At 32.5% G+C, this 17963-nt stretch overlaps 1 protein-coding gene across 1 annotated transcript in view; it reads left to right on the top strand.

Moving 5' to 3' along the window:
* Positions 1-6162: 6162 nt before the first annotated feature.
* Positions 6163-17963, top strand: part of lrp1ba (low density lipoprotein receptor-related protein 1Ba) — a 407482-nt gene continuing 395681 nt past the window's right edge. Inside the window, 1 exon segment of the mRNA XM_056448564.1 lies at positions 6163-6390. Coding sequence (XP_056304539.1) covers positions 6306-6390 — 85 coding nt within the window. The 5' untranslated portion in view covers positions 6163-6305.

Raw genomic sequence — 17963 nt, 5'->3', positions numbered from 1 at the left:
TGATGGCTTCACCCTCAGTGTTCTTAACCATGCCCTTTCATGCGCAAAAATAACAAGATGCCTTCACTGCAGCTTGATGACGTAGGCGATCTTCAACTATGTAGCGGACCTTGTTACTGTGATGGTTGGGTTTAGGGTAGGGGGAGGTAAAGGCGGTCGTCAAACTATCAGACCTTGTACCGGCCACTAAGGTAACGCTCATGCTACTGTGACGGTTGGGTTTAGGGGGAGGTGTAGGCGATCGTCAACTACATAGCAGACCTTGTACTGCCTACTATGGTAATGCTCATGCTACTGTGACTGTTGGGTTTAGGTTAGGGGGAGGTGTAGGCGATCGTCAACTACGTAGCGTACCTTGTACTGCCCACTAAGGTAGCGCCTATGCTACTGTGATGGTTGGGTTTAGAGTTGTGGAAGGTGTAGGCGATCGTCAACTACATAACGGATCTTGTACTGCCCACTAAGGTAGCGCCCATGCTACTGTAAATGTTGGGTTTAGGGTAGGGGGAGGTGTAGGCGATCGTCAACTACGTAGCGTACCTTGTACTGCCCACTAAGGTAGCGCCCATGCTACTGTGATGGTTGGGTTTAGAGTTGTGGAAGGTGTAGGCGATCATCAACTACATAGCGGACCTTGTACTGCCCACTAAGGTAGCGCCCATGCTACTGTGACGGTTGGGTTTAGGGTAGGGGGAGGTGTAGCCGATCGTTAACTACCGCCCACTAAGGTAACTCCCACGCTACTGTGACATTTGGGTTTAGGGTAGGGGGAGGTGTAGGTGTAGGCGATCGTCAACTACGTAGCGGACCTGGTCAACTACATCAAGCTGCGTGTTGCACCAAGGACTGTCTCGAAAATAAAGCCATGACCTTGATCATGACAAAATGGTGGATGAAGTATGTAGAATTCAAATGCAGTACCTACTTAGTAGGCAGTTTCGGATGCAGACTTTGTTTTAGTTGGAAGTACATCAACACACTGTAGAAGAAAAAAGGAACTTCTGGTTTCCGCTAACAGTAATGTTTGTTGATTGGTGGATTCGGTGAAGAGCATAGACTGGAATTATGCAAAGTTGTCACAAAAAAGGCATATATGTATGGCAAGAAACTCTGACTAGAATAACTGCTGACTTATTTGAGGGAGTTCAGAATCAGCTAATCCTATTCTTCAAGCTTACCAAACCTTTTACCTTCACAAACAGCTGTATTACACGGACACTATGGAAGGTAATATCTTTCATAACCTCTCTGCCTTTGTGTGAGCAGTTTGATTGACGTTCTGTAGATGGCAGTAAAACACCCTCGCACTGGGATGGATGTGTTTTATATGCTTACACTGTCTATCACTCGCTCCCAGGCTTGTGTATGGGTTTTTATTTATGATAACCGGGTAATAAAGACACTCTGTTCTTCTCTCCTGCACTGAGACACCTAGATTGTGAAGGATGCAGTTACTCGCACGCATGTATATATGGCTTCCTTGCACTGTGATCTGCGCTTTAAAACCTAGGGCAGCATTATTTGTATCCACTGAATGAAAGTGTCTGGAACAGACTTTAAACAAAGAAAATATACAGCTTTGACAGTTGCCTTGGCAGTTAAGGACACGCAGGGAGGGTTTTAGCTGCTGTGTAATTTCCTAAAACAAATATAAAGAAGATATTGGATTTTTTTTATATACAGTTGAAGTCAGAATCATTAACCCCACTTTGATTTTTTTTTTCTTTTTAAAATGTTTCCCAGATGATGTTTAACAGAGCAAGGAAATTTTCACAGTATGTCTGATAATATTTTTTCTTCTGGAGAAAGTCTTATTTGTTTTATTTCGGCTATAATAAAAGCAGTTTTTAATTTTTTGAAAATCATTTTATGGTCAAAATTATTAGCCCCTTTAAGCTATATATTTTTTAGTCTACAGATCAAACCATCATTATACAATAACTTGCCTAATTACCCTAACCTGCCTAGTTAACCTAATTAACCTAGTTAAGCCTTTAAATGTCACTTTAAGCTCTATAGATGTGTCTTGAAAAATATCTAGTAAAATATTATTTACTGTTATCATGGCAAAGATAAGATAATTCAGTTATTAGAAATGAGTTATTAAAACTATTATGTTTTGAAATGTGTTGAAAAAATCTTCTCTCCGTTAAACAGAAATTGGACAAAAATAAACAGGGGAGCTAATAATTCAGAGGGGCTAGTAATTCTGACTTCTTCAACTGTATTTAGATGTTTTATAAAGGATTATTATTATTATTATTATTATTATTATTATTATTATTATTTTTATTATTATTACTACTACTGAGAATAAAAATAATAATTATTATTATTTTTGTTATTAATATTAGTTATTGTCGTTGTGTGAAATGTGTTGTATTTCTTTTGATATTATTATTATTATTAATTTATTTTATCCATTTACATATTTTATTTTGGGCAGGGTTATTATAAATAATAATAATAATAATAATAATTATTATTATTATTATTAGTTGTTGTGAAATGTGTTTTATTATTTCTTTTTATTATTATTACTAATATTAATTTATTATTTTAAACATTTAAATATTTTATTTTGGGTACTGACCCAGCCGAGGCTCAAACCAGCGATCTTCTTGCTGTGAGGCGAATGTGCTACCCACTGCGCCACCGTGCAGCCTTATTATTATTATTATGAATATTATTAATAATAAATAAATGAAAGTTGTTTTGTTGTTGTAATGATTGATCCTATTATTAATTAGAGTAATTCAAATATTTTTGTCATAATTAATAATAATTATTATTAATTTTTTATTTTATTATTAATTGTTTATTAAAAGTTTAAAAAAAGCTCAAAGTTAATGAATAATGATAAAGTATTTTGAATACAATATTTTATATTTATTTAAAAAAATATATATTCTCAGCCTTTCAAAACAAGATAAAATATCTGTATCTAAAAAGCTTGTTTTGATTTTATGTTGATAGTAGAAATTAATTTTGATCTTAAAATTAAATTATGCATGTTCCCTGGGACCAAAATTGAATTTCCGCTAACTTGAGAACACAAGAAGTTGAGAAAACACTTGAGAAAACATTTGAAGTAATGACACAAAATACTCTAATATTTACATATTTATGAGCATACCTTCAGCTCCGCCCACATTTTAGCAAGTATGAATGCAATTGTAAGTGTTAGTGTTCTTTTACCTGCTCTTCCGCATATGTTTAGCAGCTTCGCACATTGTCTAAATGAACCCATTATGTTGTGCAAAGATTCCCAGACTTCAATCAGATAAAAGGGCCTCACAGCATCATGCGGAATCCTGGAAACATCGTCAAACCGACTCCAAAAAATCCCAGCAAAAGTGTTTTGCACAGACACGACCGCTCATTTGTAAAAAGATCTCACTTTGAATTAGCCTCATGCCAAACGTTTTGAAACGGAAAACGCTTTCCACATCTGAAATCTCATGAATTGCAGATGTTTTCGCACAAGCGTAAGACACACTGACATGCGAGCGCTGGATGTTTTACACGTTCTCCGGCGCCAAGGACACCTGCTTAGATTTGAGGACAAACATGGCAAAACTGCATTAAATTTTGAGTTTATTGCATCATTGTGCGTCTGCAGGCGTCCTTTTTTTGTGAGTGGTGGTAATGAATTCATCCACTTTAAAAGACTTGGCCTCCATTGCTTTTATATACGCATAATGGTGCGAAAGAAGGAAAAAAACTATTACAAAGCTTTAGTGTCTGTACTTTTTGTTCCATCTTGTTCCATCAGAAAACCTCTGCCAGATTAAGGAGCTGCCAGAAACATGTTCCTGAATCAAACTGATAGAATTAGATTTCATCGAATTACATTAACGTTCCCTTCCTCTGTTCCCTACTGATGGAAATAAAGCAACAGGCGGCGACTCATGGCGTTTTTCTTCCTTTGTTTTCTTGGCACAGGACTTTATGATGTAGTATTTTATAGTGTGTTTGTTTTCCAAGAATCGTTTTGTGAGCCTTGAGTTGAGTTTGGACTCAATCATATAGACTCTAGAGATGGCAAGAGAGAAGCAGGTCTGCTTTTATGCCATCTGTAGAGCTTCTTTACTCTATGGCTTTACTTTGACCTTTTTTTGGGGGGCGGGGGGGGGGGGGGGGGTAGTTCTGCATATTGGAGCAGCTGTTACTGTACCTTCAGTGCTGGATGAACCACCTTTAGATTTCTGAGTGATGATTTTAGAATTAAGTCTGTCTCGTTTACACACAGTTCACCTCAGTCATCAGGAGTTCTCTTCATTTGTTTGAACTATAGCATCCATCTATCCATCCGTATATCTATCTATCCATCCATATATCTATCCATCCATCCATATATCAATCCATCTGTTCGTTTGTCCATCCATTTATATAGCCATCCATTTATCTGTCCATCCATCCATAAATCTGTCCATCCATACTGTATATCAATCCATCTATCCATCCATATATCAATCCAGCCGTCCATCTGTCCATCCATCCATTCATTTGTCCATCCATATTGTATATCAATCCATCTATCCATCCATATATCAATCCAACCATCTTTCTGTCCATCCATCCATCCATTCATCTGTCCATCATCCATAAATCTGTCCATTCATGCTGTTTGTCAATCCATCCATGTATCAATCCATCTATCCATCCATCCATATCTCAATCCATCCGTTCGTCTGTCCATCTACCCATCCATTTATCTGTCCATCCATCCATACTGTATATTAATCCATCTATCCATCCATATATCAATCCATCTATCCATCCATGTATCAATCCATCTATCCATCCATATATCCATATACTGTAGCCATCCTGTATATCAATCTGTCCGTCCGTCCATCCAACCATCCATATATCTGTCCATCCTTACTGTACTGTATATCAATCCATCTATCCATCCATATATCAATCTATCTATTCATCTATCCATATATCAATCCGTCCGTCCGTCCATGCATCCATCCATACTGTATATCAATTCATATATCAGTCCATCTATCATCCACCCATTCATCCATACAATAGTATCTGGATGCAGCCTTTATGATGCAAGCTGAGATTGCATCACTCAGCGATGCAATGTCAGACACAATGCACTCAAATGGAGTGAGTGACGTCACCGTATCGGGTAGGGTTAGGGGTGTGGTTGGGTGAACCCATTAAAAAGCATTGGATGTAGATCAGATTGCACTATACCTGGTCTGCATCCAGACCCCTCTCCATCCATATATCTTTCTATCTATCCATCCATATGTCCATATACTGTAGCCATCCATCCATCCATCCTGTATATCAATCCCTCTGTCCACACGTCCATCCATATGTCCATCCATACTGTATATCGGTCCATCTATCATACATATCAATCCATCTATCATCCATCCATCCATCCATATATCAATCCATCTATCCACTCATCTATCTATCCTGTTCCTTTTTGTTCCTTCCCTTTTCTGTCCATAGTCCCTGCTTTGTTCTCTTTTGCTGTTCATTCATCCATCTGTATACTCTTTGTTAAATCATCTGTGGTATTTTCTTCTTCTTTTTGTCCATATTTCCTGCACATTACATTTATCTCTCTGTCCATCCATCCATCCATCTTCACGCTCTTTTTTTTTTTCCTTCCTTCGTTGTTTTTTTATGCTTTTCTTCCTTATTTTTGTCCACCTTTTTTTGCTTGATCTGTCGGTCTATCTACTGTCCATCTATCCATCTGAGTGTATTTCTTTTTTCTATCATTCTTTCTTTACTTGTTTCATCTATCTATCTATCTATCTATCTATCTATCTATCTATCTATCTATCTATCTATCTATCTATCTATCTATCTATCTATCTATCTATCTATCTATCTATCTATCTATCTATCTATCTATCTATCTATTATATCTATCTATTCACTCATGTGAGTGTATTCACCACATGCATAATCTCTTTTCTCATTATTCAGTGTACTGATAGGCTTCTCTCTTTTTCTTTCAGTTTCTCTCACCCCTCCCGTCCTCTCCCCTCTCTCTCTCTCTCTTTCTCTCTCTCTCTCTCTCTCTCTCTCTCTCTCTCTCTCTCCCTCCCCATCCTACCTCGTTATCCTCAAACGGAGGCGCACGTAGTCCGTGTTGTCCGTACAGTCACACACACGCACACACACACACACCTGCGGGAGGAGCTGCGCAGCGGAGCGGAGCGCTGTGGGGCGTGAGACCGGCTTCGCTCACACTCAACTTGGGCATCATCACCATCAGCGCCCGCGGATAACGGATCTGCTCGGGACTACATCCAGCCACGATGTCCGACTTTATTTTGGCATTTCTTACTATGTCGGGATTAATTCTGCTGGTTAAAACGCTGACAGTGGCCGGGACTGAGGAAGGTAAGACAAAATCAAACTCCGCTTTGTTTACTATTTTTGCGCGTTTTAGCATGTTTCTGTAAAATTGTTAGCACAAACTAAGATTAAAATAAAAGTTTTGAAACATCTATCTATCTATCTATCTATCTATCTATCTATCTATCTATCTATCTATCTATCTATCTATCTATCTATCTATCTATCTATCTATCTATCTATCTATCTATCTATCTTGTTTAACTTGACGTCTTTACACAGAGCACCTTGCAAACTGACTAAATCAATATGTTAGTTAAGTGCTTTGGTGAAGTTGTATGATGAAAATGGTTTAACCAATAGTTAAAGTTATTTTAACCCATTATGAATACGTTTGACCCTTCAAACTTCGATGTTTTATTAAACTTGAGGTACTGTATTTCTTCAGAGATGAAAAGTTCTTTAGTTTGTGTGGTTCTGGAGTACCTCTGAAATGCACATTATGTCAGCATATGATTTTCTGCATATGATTTATTTTACTTCATCATTTGTAGAATATTTAAGGTCTGAAGTGGGTGTGTTGGATGAAGAAACTTACAAAATGCGCAGTTCTTTCAGGACATTCAGGAACTTTGTTTATAATCAGGTGGTTTAAGTAGTGTCATTTTTCACAAAAGCTTTTTTTTTTGCAAGGAATGTTGGTTCATACAGCATCATCTTTTTTTTTATTATTTGGAATAATGTATTGTATACGTGTTGGACTGATCCAGTAGATGCAAGTGTTAGAACTGCATTTATGATTTTTTTTTTTTTTTTCAAAGTTAATGACTAATTAGGTTCAATATGGCATCACACTTTTTTTTCAAACTGGCAACCAAATACATAATTACCTCAAATAGACATTTAATTAACTCAAGTTCAATCTGAAGCACTACAAAATGGTTTTTATAGTCAAAAATTATGTTTAGCATTGGATATAAGATTTACAATTGATATTACTCAAATGCCATACATGACAATTGACAGTAGCAAATTACCCCACTTTTAAAAAGAGTAAAATGCAAGTCTAATTTTTATACTTTATCTTTGACAATTCTTCAGAAAGTCTTGAAGTAATGAAGTATCATAATACATGGATTTCCATCCGCTAGTTTCTGTAAACTGGTGAAATTGTCTTTTTTTTTAAAGCTAATTTGTGATCAAACAGTAGAAAAGGCTTTAATCGTTTTCTAAATAATACTTTGTAGACTAGTTTTCATACAGTTTACTTCAAAATAACATGAGGTTTGATTTGTAAATGAAAACAGATTTCGAGAAACAAAAGTCATTAGTGAAAATAAAGCATTAATGACTGCTAGGGTTCTTTAACTGGCAAACACACAAAAGTGCAAGGATTAAGCACATTTTTTATAAATGTTTCACTATGTACAGTGTAACAGAGCAAATCAAGGTCAATGTCAGTTTTATACTTAATACTTGAAACTATCCTTCAGAATTACTCAAAAATTTTGAGAAATGTACAGTATTTCTCCCTGCTACCATCCTCTACTTGATGAAAACATTTCAAATGTACCAACACTGACCATGTTTTTAAGTGCATTTATTCCAAAGGTGGTAAATGTGAGTATTTTATAGTTAAAAATATAGAGATAGTCCCCCCCCCCCCCCAATATCTTGCTATAGACTTTTCCTGAAGTGGTTTCAAACCATCATGAGCTTCTTTTTTCTGCTGAACACAATATTTTCACTAGAAAAAAAAAACAAATACCATGGAAATCAATGGTTACAGATTCTCATCATTTTTCCAAATACCTTCTTTAGTGTTCAACTGCAGAAATAAACTAATAATGGTTTCAAACACATGAAGGATGAGTAAAAATGACTAACTTTTCATTTTTGGGGTGAACTAAACCTTTAATTTCAAAGATAGTAATACATTCTCTAACAAATGAACATATATTTGCAAAATATGTACCTAATTAGTGATTCAGAAGAGGGTATATTTAGGTAAATATCATTTTAATATTTGTACAATATCCTTGATTGTGGCATCACGGCAGTGGGTAGCACAATCGCCTCACAGCAAGAAGGTCACTGGTTCGAGCCTCGGCTGGGTCAGTTGGAATTTCTGTGTGTAGTTTGCATGTTCTCCCCTTGCGTGGGTTTCCTTCGGGTGCTCCGGTTTCCCCACACGCTATATGTGAATTGGGTAAATTGTCAGTAGTGTATGTGTGTGAATGAATGAGAGTGTATGGGTGTTTCCGAGTGATGGGTTGCAGCTGGAAGGGCATCCGCTGCATAAAACATATGCTGGATAAATTGACGGTTCATTGCGCTGTAGCGAATTGTAAATTCTGAAAAACATGGTCAGATTTAGTACTTTGGCAGTGTGTTTTTCTGGTAGAGAAATCAATTGTCATTACTTTAAAGAAGCACATTTAAATGGTTAACATCAAGTACAAAGTGTAAAACTGAAATATGCCTGCAGATGCATCACAAGCAAGTCAAAAATTGGTCAGTTAAATAAACATAATAGATTATAATCAATTAATTAACATTTTCATAGAGAACGATTGACTGATACGATCAAGTATTAATTCTAAAACTAATCAGCAATTCCAATGTTATGGACGTGACATTTGTAGAAAAACCAGTAACAGAAGTTCACAGAGAATCCATATATTAACAGTGCATTGAAACATCAGTTTATATTTTCCAAAAATAAATAAATAAAAATAAAAAAGCACAAGTCCAAAAAATATAAATCTGTAAACCTGGTTTATATTTTAATTGAGAGAATAAAAAATATGCGTTTTGTATGTGACCTAAAAATATGATACAACATGCTTTGTAGAAATTCTGTGAATTAAACTGCATAATCCAAAATAAATAGGATCTAAAATAAAAGGATAAGACTTGTCTCTTCGTAGAACAAAAATGATTTATTTGATATAAGTGAAAATTTTTGCATTTATGAGGAAATAATTTTGTTATGCATGTGACATCTATGCGTTACTCATGTGACGGATGTAAAAATTGGCACCTGTGCGAATTTGTTAAATCAAATAAAATCATTTGAAGATGTTGAGAGAGACATTTTTGAGTATTTATAAAGGTTTACACAAACAACTTAGAAAATATTTTGCTGATTTGGTAAAAAAGCATTAAATAAAAATCATGGCAAGGTTGACATTTGCATGGATTTGTTCTGATATTTTATATGTAAGTATTTTTGTTAGTTTAGTGGCTGATTTGTACGAATTCGTACAAGTTCATTTGTACAAAAATGCATGATTTTAAAAATAAGGTGTGGGAACCAACCTCACGCCTAAACCCAATCGTCATTTGGGGATGAGCAAATCATACTAAATTGTATGAATGAGATTGAACGAATTCATACAAATGATCCACTAAATCAAAAAGTTATGAATTGCCGTGAGATCATACTGGATATTTAGCTGGAATTGCTCTCTGTTGGATCAGAAATTGACCAAAAGTGCGGTAAATTTGGTACCTGATACTTTTACAGTGTGTTTGCTGTATCTCAGTAGACAGAGATTTGTTTATTATTTTTCATAAAGCATCGTATAATTTTTCATAAAGCTCTATGAAAAATGATCATAAATGGATCTCTGAAACCTTTATACTTCATCTTCTCTAATAGACAAGTAACAAATGACTTCAATGTTGCCAGATTTGGGCGAATTTGTGATCCGAGCGCTTTAAAAATACCTCACAAAGATTTCCTGACTGTGTTTCAAGGCATAAAAAATCTCGAAGGAACACAAGGGTCGGTTTGTGCATGAAATTCGATTTACTGTCCCTGTCGAAATGTACACTTGATGCAGGGTTTGTTACAAAGGGACGGTGTGTTACTCAGTTTATTGAGCAGACATTCAATAAACTGTTGACAAAATGTGGTTACCCTAAACAAATCAAGCACTGCAACAAGTGCAGCTCCCTAAGGGCTCCATTACTGCCAAGCAAACACACTAATGGCCTATAGACTGAATACTCAGTGTGGGAAATGTGTCTCTGTCAGTGTAATGTTGGCTGGATATGTTCTTTCGGGTGATGTATCAATCTGTTGGAGAGAAATATGGCATGTTATTAACGGTTTGCATTCACTTTTTTGCAGTTTGTGATTGTGGAGTTGTGGGACTTTTATATTATCGAGCATATTTGTTTGTCTGCCAAGTCACATACAGTATTAGTTGTTAAAGTGGCTAAAGTACTAATATTTACCACATTTCTTTAGAAGTTTTCTAATAAATTTGTTATCCAACAGATGGTAAATGTGTGTAAATAGCAGCTTTGTACTTTTTTTTTTCACAAAATTGAGATGCACGGACCGACACTGTAAAAAATGCTGGGTTCCACACAATCAAATGTAAGTGGGTTAAACATAAAACAATTACATTGTCCCCAAAAAACCTCCAGAGTTGTTAGCTCATTTTAAATAAGTAATTTGAACAAACAGCAAATATAATTTTTGAGTGTAAATGTTATACTTTATCCTTCAAAACTACTCTAAAAACTAATATATTGACAAACAATGCAAACATGTACCAAAATGGACATTTAAATGGTATTTTCTTACCTAATTTGTGATTAAAAAAGGGTAAATAAGGGTCAGTGCATTACAGTTAATAATATCCTTTTAATTTAAACAGTTAATAAAGGCATTATGGCTGAAAAAAACGTAGATTAATTACAGAATAAAATGTTTCAGATGGTGTTGTGTTTTGGGCGATAACTTGTCTCTTCAATGGGATTTCGTGTTAACATGTTTGCTTTATTTGTAACACAACTGTTCAACCCTGTTTCCAATGTTATTGTAAAAAAAAAATATAACTTATAAAATGTTTTATATGGCAATGTGGTACGGGCGATAACTTTTCAACCCTGTTATTTATATATATATATATATATATATATATATATATATATATATATATATATATATATATATATATATATATATATATATATATATATATATATATATATATATATATATATATTGAATAATTATATAAAAAAAACCACCTCTATATTGTTTGTAAAAAAAATTATGTGTACATGAATTATATCAGACTTGGTCCTAATACAACTGTTAATTACAAGTTACAGTGTCATTTAGATACATTTTGCATCTAAACAGGCCAGTACTAAAACATGTTGACTGCAAAAAACTTTGTAATACTGCATGTGAACCAAAAAACATTGTAATAGATGAACGTAATGTTTTTTTAATCTAAATGTTGAAATTTATTCATTATGTGTTGGTTAAAATTGCAAATGTTTTAAACTGTTTAGACATTTTGGTAAATTTGGTTGAATAACATAGCAAACCTCTATTAAAAATATTAATATCATTTACTAATATTAAAACACGTTGACTGCATTGTCAAGTTCATTATTCAACTCCGTTACCAATATATTGCAAGAAAAACAAATGATGAAGTTATAAAAAAGTAATTTTGCAACTCTGTTACTTTTCAATATTAGTTTTTTGTTACTTATTATAATACTGCAAAACTATTTTCCTTTGATCTAAAACATCTGAATAAAACAATGTACTGTTTTTTTTTTTATCTAACTTTTTTATAATCAGTATGGATTGGTGGACAGTTGCAAAAGTGCAAACATGTTTAAATTTGAATATAATATATTCATATATAATATATAATATATTACATTATTCTATTTTAATATTTTGAAATAGAATAAAATAGCAAATCTCCATTAAAAATATGTTTTTTAGTAATTGACGAATACTAAAATTAGTTGACTGCATTGTCATTATAAGTTAATTATTTAACACTTTTACTAAAGATATTACTATAAATAAATAAATAAAATTAATTGTGTTTCCCATTAAGTAAATAAATGATCAGTCCCAAACTGGATGGTCATTACTAAGTGAGTTTATTTCAACAATATTATCAACTTTGTTATCGTAATTCAATTCTTTAGATTATTTTATTTTGCGTCAACTTTTTACATTTAGAAACTTTTCATAACAGGCTTGAATAAAATAGCAAATTAAATAACAAATATTATTACCCTAGACTAATATTAAAACGCGTTCATTCAATTCAACCATGTTTCCAGGAGTCACCAGAAAAACAAATGATAAAAATGTAAGAATCTTCACCATATAATATTGAATACGTATTGGTAGACAATTCAACTTTGGTAACAGGGTTGAATACACACTCAAAAAAAAAAGACATTTGACATTTGCTCAAACTACTTATTTTAAAAGAGCTGAAACAACACAACTCTTGAGTTTTTTGCGTGTCAACTTAATTGTTTTATGTTCAATCCACTTTAATTGGTAAAAATAAGTTAATAAGTGAACTTCATTCCTTCATGTTGTCCGTACAGACTTGTTTTACAGTGCAGTATAGCAAACCTACATAAAAATGGCTCAATTTTGGTCTCTTAGCGTGATTCTTCAGCATTTCGAGGTGTAAATTTATGTAAAGAATGAGGATTTTGCAGTCAGACGTGCGGATGATAGCAGTCTGGATGGCTCTGGTTGGTTATGAATGCAGTTTTCTCGGAATAGGCCTTTGTTCAATGTCAATGCTGCATTAAATTTTTTTTTCGGATAGGCTATGTGAGAGACATGTTGGCTTGAAAAATGTTCCCTTCTCACGCCTGATTTCGGCTTTGGCAGCTCAGATCTATTTACCGCACTTCACTCTTGCTTTTATAACCCATTACTGAAGTGAAATGATCCATATTTTTGTGGGCCTGCTTGTCAGATTTTGGGTGTTAAGCTTCATTAGATAGATCTTAAAATGACCACTGCCTTATGTGAAGACAAAGCTCTGTTTTTTGGGGGGGGTTTTGGAAATACATTGTTAGCACATGTGCCGCAGGGTCCGGACTGAATATTTATCATTAGGACGGAGCAATAACTGGTTTCCAAAATAGATGTTTCATAGCTTAAAGGCAGCTGAAATGCTAGACCACATTGACCACATGCTGGAACAATAGATTTTTCAGTAAAAAGCATAAATCTTTGGGTTAAATAGCATTTCGGAGCTTTAAAAAAGAGGTTTCAGGTATAGCTAATATAATACAGATAGCAGCAGCAGTAGTAGTGTAATAATACTTATTATTACTTTCTTATTTATATATTATTTATGATTCATACTTTCTCATTTATATATTATATTTCTTAACACATTTTTTTATTTATCAGTTCCATGTTAAATATATTTATATGAGTGGATGCCTGCATATAATTTGTAATTTATCATTTCTATGTCTCTGCTTAGTTTATTGTAATAAACCGCAAAATTCATAAAACTTAAAATATACTTCTAAAATATAATTAAAACGGTTGTAAATAGTTATGTATAAATGTTATGTAAAATAAATAAATAAATAAATATGTATATATATATATATATATATATATATATATATATATATATATATATATATATACAGTAATATATATATATATATATATATACAGTATATATATACATATATATATATACATATATATATATATATATATATATATATATATATATATATATATATATATATATATATATATATATATATATATATATATATATATATATATACATATATATATATATACATATATATATATATATATATATATATATATATATATATATATATATATATATACATATATATATATACATATATATATATATACATATATATATATATACATATATATATATACATATATATATATATTATATATATATATATACATATATATATATATATACATACATATATATATATATACATATATATACATATATATATACATATATATATATATACATATATATATATACATATATATATATATATATATATATATATATATACATATATATATGTATACATATATATATGTATACATATATATATGTATATATATATATATATATATATATATATATATATATATATACATATATATATGTATATATATATATATATATATATATATATATATATATATATATATATATATATATATATATATATATATATATATATATATATATATATATTAGCGGTGTGACAAGGTTTTGTATGACAAGGGTGAAATTAGAAGTTAGAAAATTTGAAGATTGAATGCAGGATTGGATTTGAACTGCAAATCGAGTGCTTTGCACACACCTGGCAACCCAAGCTGGCCTCAGAGTTTCGCGTGTCACTCGGTTGGGCGGGCTACTGTGATGTAACCTCTTTTCTCTTACTGGAGTTCAGCAGCTGCCAATAGCTCAGAGATTGTCACAGGGCATGATGAATGAAATCTTGCTGAATGAAAGTGAACCAATTGGCACCTATTTGACCCCTTTTTAAGATTTAGGATAAGTCTTTTGTGTCTCCAGAATGTGTCTCTAAAGTTTCAGCTCAAAACACCCATCGGATTATTTATTATACCTTTCAGAATATTGGATTTTCTACTCTGAACTCAATGTAGCTGTTTTTGTTGCCTGTGCCTTTAATGCTAGTTCTCCCCACCCACTTTTCCCACATGCCTGTCAGAGTGTGCCTCAATCTTTACCTCGGCTGCGTCAGATAAACAGCACAGTGACATGCAGGAAAACAGATCTCACGTAACGTTTGTGAGAAATATACAGTAAGAACTTTCCCAATGATTATTTGATGTATTTGTTGTGGAGTTAATTCAAGCCTTTCTGCAACGATGAGTCCCACACAAAGTCGTTACAAAGTTCACGCACACATATATAGACACACACACACACACAGCGTGCGTTTATCTTTGCACTGTTTTTGCACAGCAAATGTGACAGAATACACGTTAGTATCCACGGCTGTATGGATATCCGTTATGTTAATGTACAAAATAAACCTGATTTAACGTCCACAAACCGGGAAGTGTCTTCTTTTATAAATATAACTGACATGTGGCCGTGATGATGAATTTCATCAATTTTACTTTATTTCAAACATTTTAAAAAGTTTTAAACTTGTAAAACTCATTCTTGATCACATTTGATAACTGATGATCACAGAGAGCTGAACAGATCTTTTAATCACAGTTGCTTTGCGCACATCCGGTCTTGTTGATATGATTACAAGCAATACTAAGAAGACATGTTTATACACGGCTCTCAATCAGTTCGGTGGGTGGGAAAATTTGCAGTGGGCCTCAAAATGGGAGGGATTTGGATCCTATTTTAACATGAAGAAATTAAAAAAAAGAGACTTGTCTTATATTGTTATATATTGTCTTTAAATAACCCCAATATGACTGTGGACACTCTATACCTACACACAGTTCTGCCCAAACGGCTTCCAAAAGAATATTCAGTATGTGGAAAGGAGTTAATTTTCTCATGTGAAACTGAAAAGTGGAGAAACTATTCAGTGGTTTATAGCTAAACAATTAGCAGTGTTTTCATGTCCTTTACAGCATAGAAATCATTATATATATATATATATATATATATATATATATATATATATATATATATATATATATATATATATATATATACTATTCATTAAAATTTTTAAAAAGCACCTACATTGTTTTACATTTTGTGAATTTTATTTTATTTTTGTTTATTTATTTATTTATTTATTTTTTAAATGTTTTTCAGTTCTTTTTTTCCAGTAATATATTTCATAATTGAGGATTTCTTAAAAATAGTGTAAAAATCTTGTCTCATTCCCATGAACCCAATCTTGTGGGTCAATCTTGTGGAGTTAGCGTCTCATCACACTCCTAATATATATATATATATATATTATATATATATATATATATATATATATATATATATATATATATATATATATATATATATATATATATATATATATATATATATATACACATAGATAGATAGATTTAATCACATCTAACACGACTACAATACAAAGAGGACCTTACACCTCCAAAAAAATTGGTTAATGTAACATCTGCAGCATCGTTGCAAATATACAGCACATATATAACACTTTAGTGAGTGTGTTTTGTTGATGGTCATCTTGAAGTAGTTTAGCCGAAGGGTTTTCTATAACACTGTCAGTCTGTCAAACTCCTGCTGAAGGCCATGATATTTCACCGCTTTTCTACCAGAATGAGATTTAAGCTCAGGTATACGAAGTGTTAGATGTGATGTAAGGCGATGTAGAAAACCATACGTTGTTCATTCTGTTTGATTTTTAGAATTTTTTTTAATGAATACCCGGCTCACCAGTGGATCCTTGACCTCTAGTTCCTCATGTCAGTTTGACATAAAAATCATTCAGATGTTAACAGCGCTCAAACACACTGTTGACTTCTCTAACAACAAACACCTCTTGTTTTCTTGGAAATCGCATTTGTTGGAAGCGTTAGGATACATTGGTCTTATTTACATCTACTTTTCTGACTTACAAATAGAAGAAACCCAAAAAGCACCTTGATGTCAAATTGACATCTAACATTGGTGTCAAAAATCAATTACAGGACTGTCCTAACATTAGCGTCAAGAAACATGTCAAATTCATTACAGGTTTTTGCTGTAATAGATTTTTTTACATGTTTTTTGACGCCATTTTTAGATGTCAATTTAAGGTAATTTTGACATCAGGGTAGTTTACATGCATTATAGGGATAGAAAATTAAGTGTACGTTTGTAATTGAGCTTTCAGATTAAGGATATGTTTCTTATATTATAATACTGTTATTATTTTGGTGGTCTAATGGGCATCAGTGTGTGGATGTTAAATGAACGTCAATGTTTTGACATCAAATCGATTTGCTTTTTTGACGTGGTTTTTGACATCATGCTTGAAATATATAGTGTAAGGGTAATATATTTATATATTTTAAAATATTAGATTATTTTTTTAATAGAAAATTCACAGTTTTTTTAATTCTAACTATTATATTTACACATTTTTATAGTGTATCTTATTAGTAATATTCACTGAATATAAATTACGATAAATATGAATGTATTTTCAAGCATTTTAAATGTCTAATCTTTCACAAAATGTGCTGATTTTATATTTCAAATTCTACTTTTCAACCCTATTACTTAAGTTATTATAATAAAAAACATTTTGACAATATTTCATGTAAATTCAGTTAATTAGACTTTTTTTTTGTATTTATGCAGTTCAACCATTCACCCGTTACTAAAATTATTGTAAAAAGAAGTAAAGAACGTTATAATAATTTAAATTATAATATTAAAAACCCAGCTAACAAAAATAAATCAGGTCACTTTCATGCTATTTTTATAGTAATTTACAGTGAATTACAAATGACAGCAAATGCTCAGATCTTTGTGTTTGTGAAGGAAATGATTATTTGTCACACTACTAGAGCATTAGCCTTCAGTTTGCTAACAGATGACTGCAGTCTTGTAGATACTTCTGTTAGTGAGCCATTAGCAAGAGTAATATTTCTTCCTGTGTCTCCGATCTGTAGATTTGTGAAAATAAATCTGCAGTAAGCAGGACTTTTAACCGACTGCTTATGGCTGTCTTCATGCATCACAGGATTATGTACTTCAGTAAGTCTTCACGGTTATTGCCTAATTGATATTTTTGGTCATATTTCTGCCACTTAA

The sequence above is a fragment of the Danio aesculapii genome, chromosome 22 (genome assembly GCF_903798145.1).
Source record: "Danio aesculapii chromosome 22, fDanAes4.1, whole genome shotgun sequence".
Lineage (NCBI taxonomy): Eukaryota > Metazoa > Chordata > Actinopteri > Cypriniformes > Danionidae > Danio > Danio aesculapii.
The sequence above is the reverse complement of the archived record's forward strand: the minus strand, read 5'-3'. Positions and strand labels throughout refer to the sequence as shown.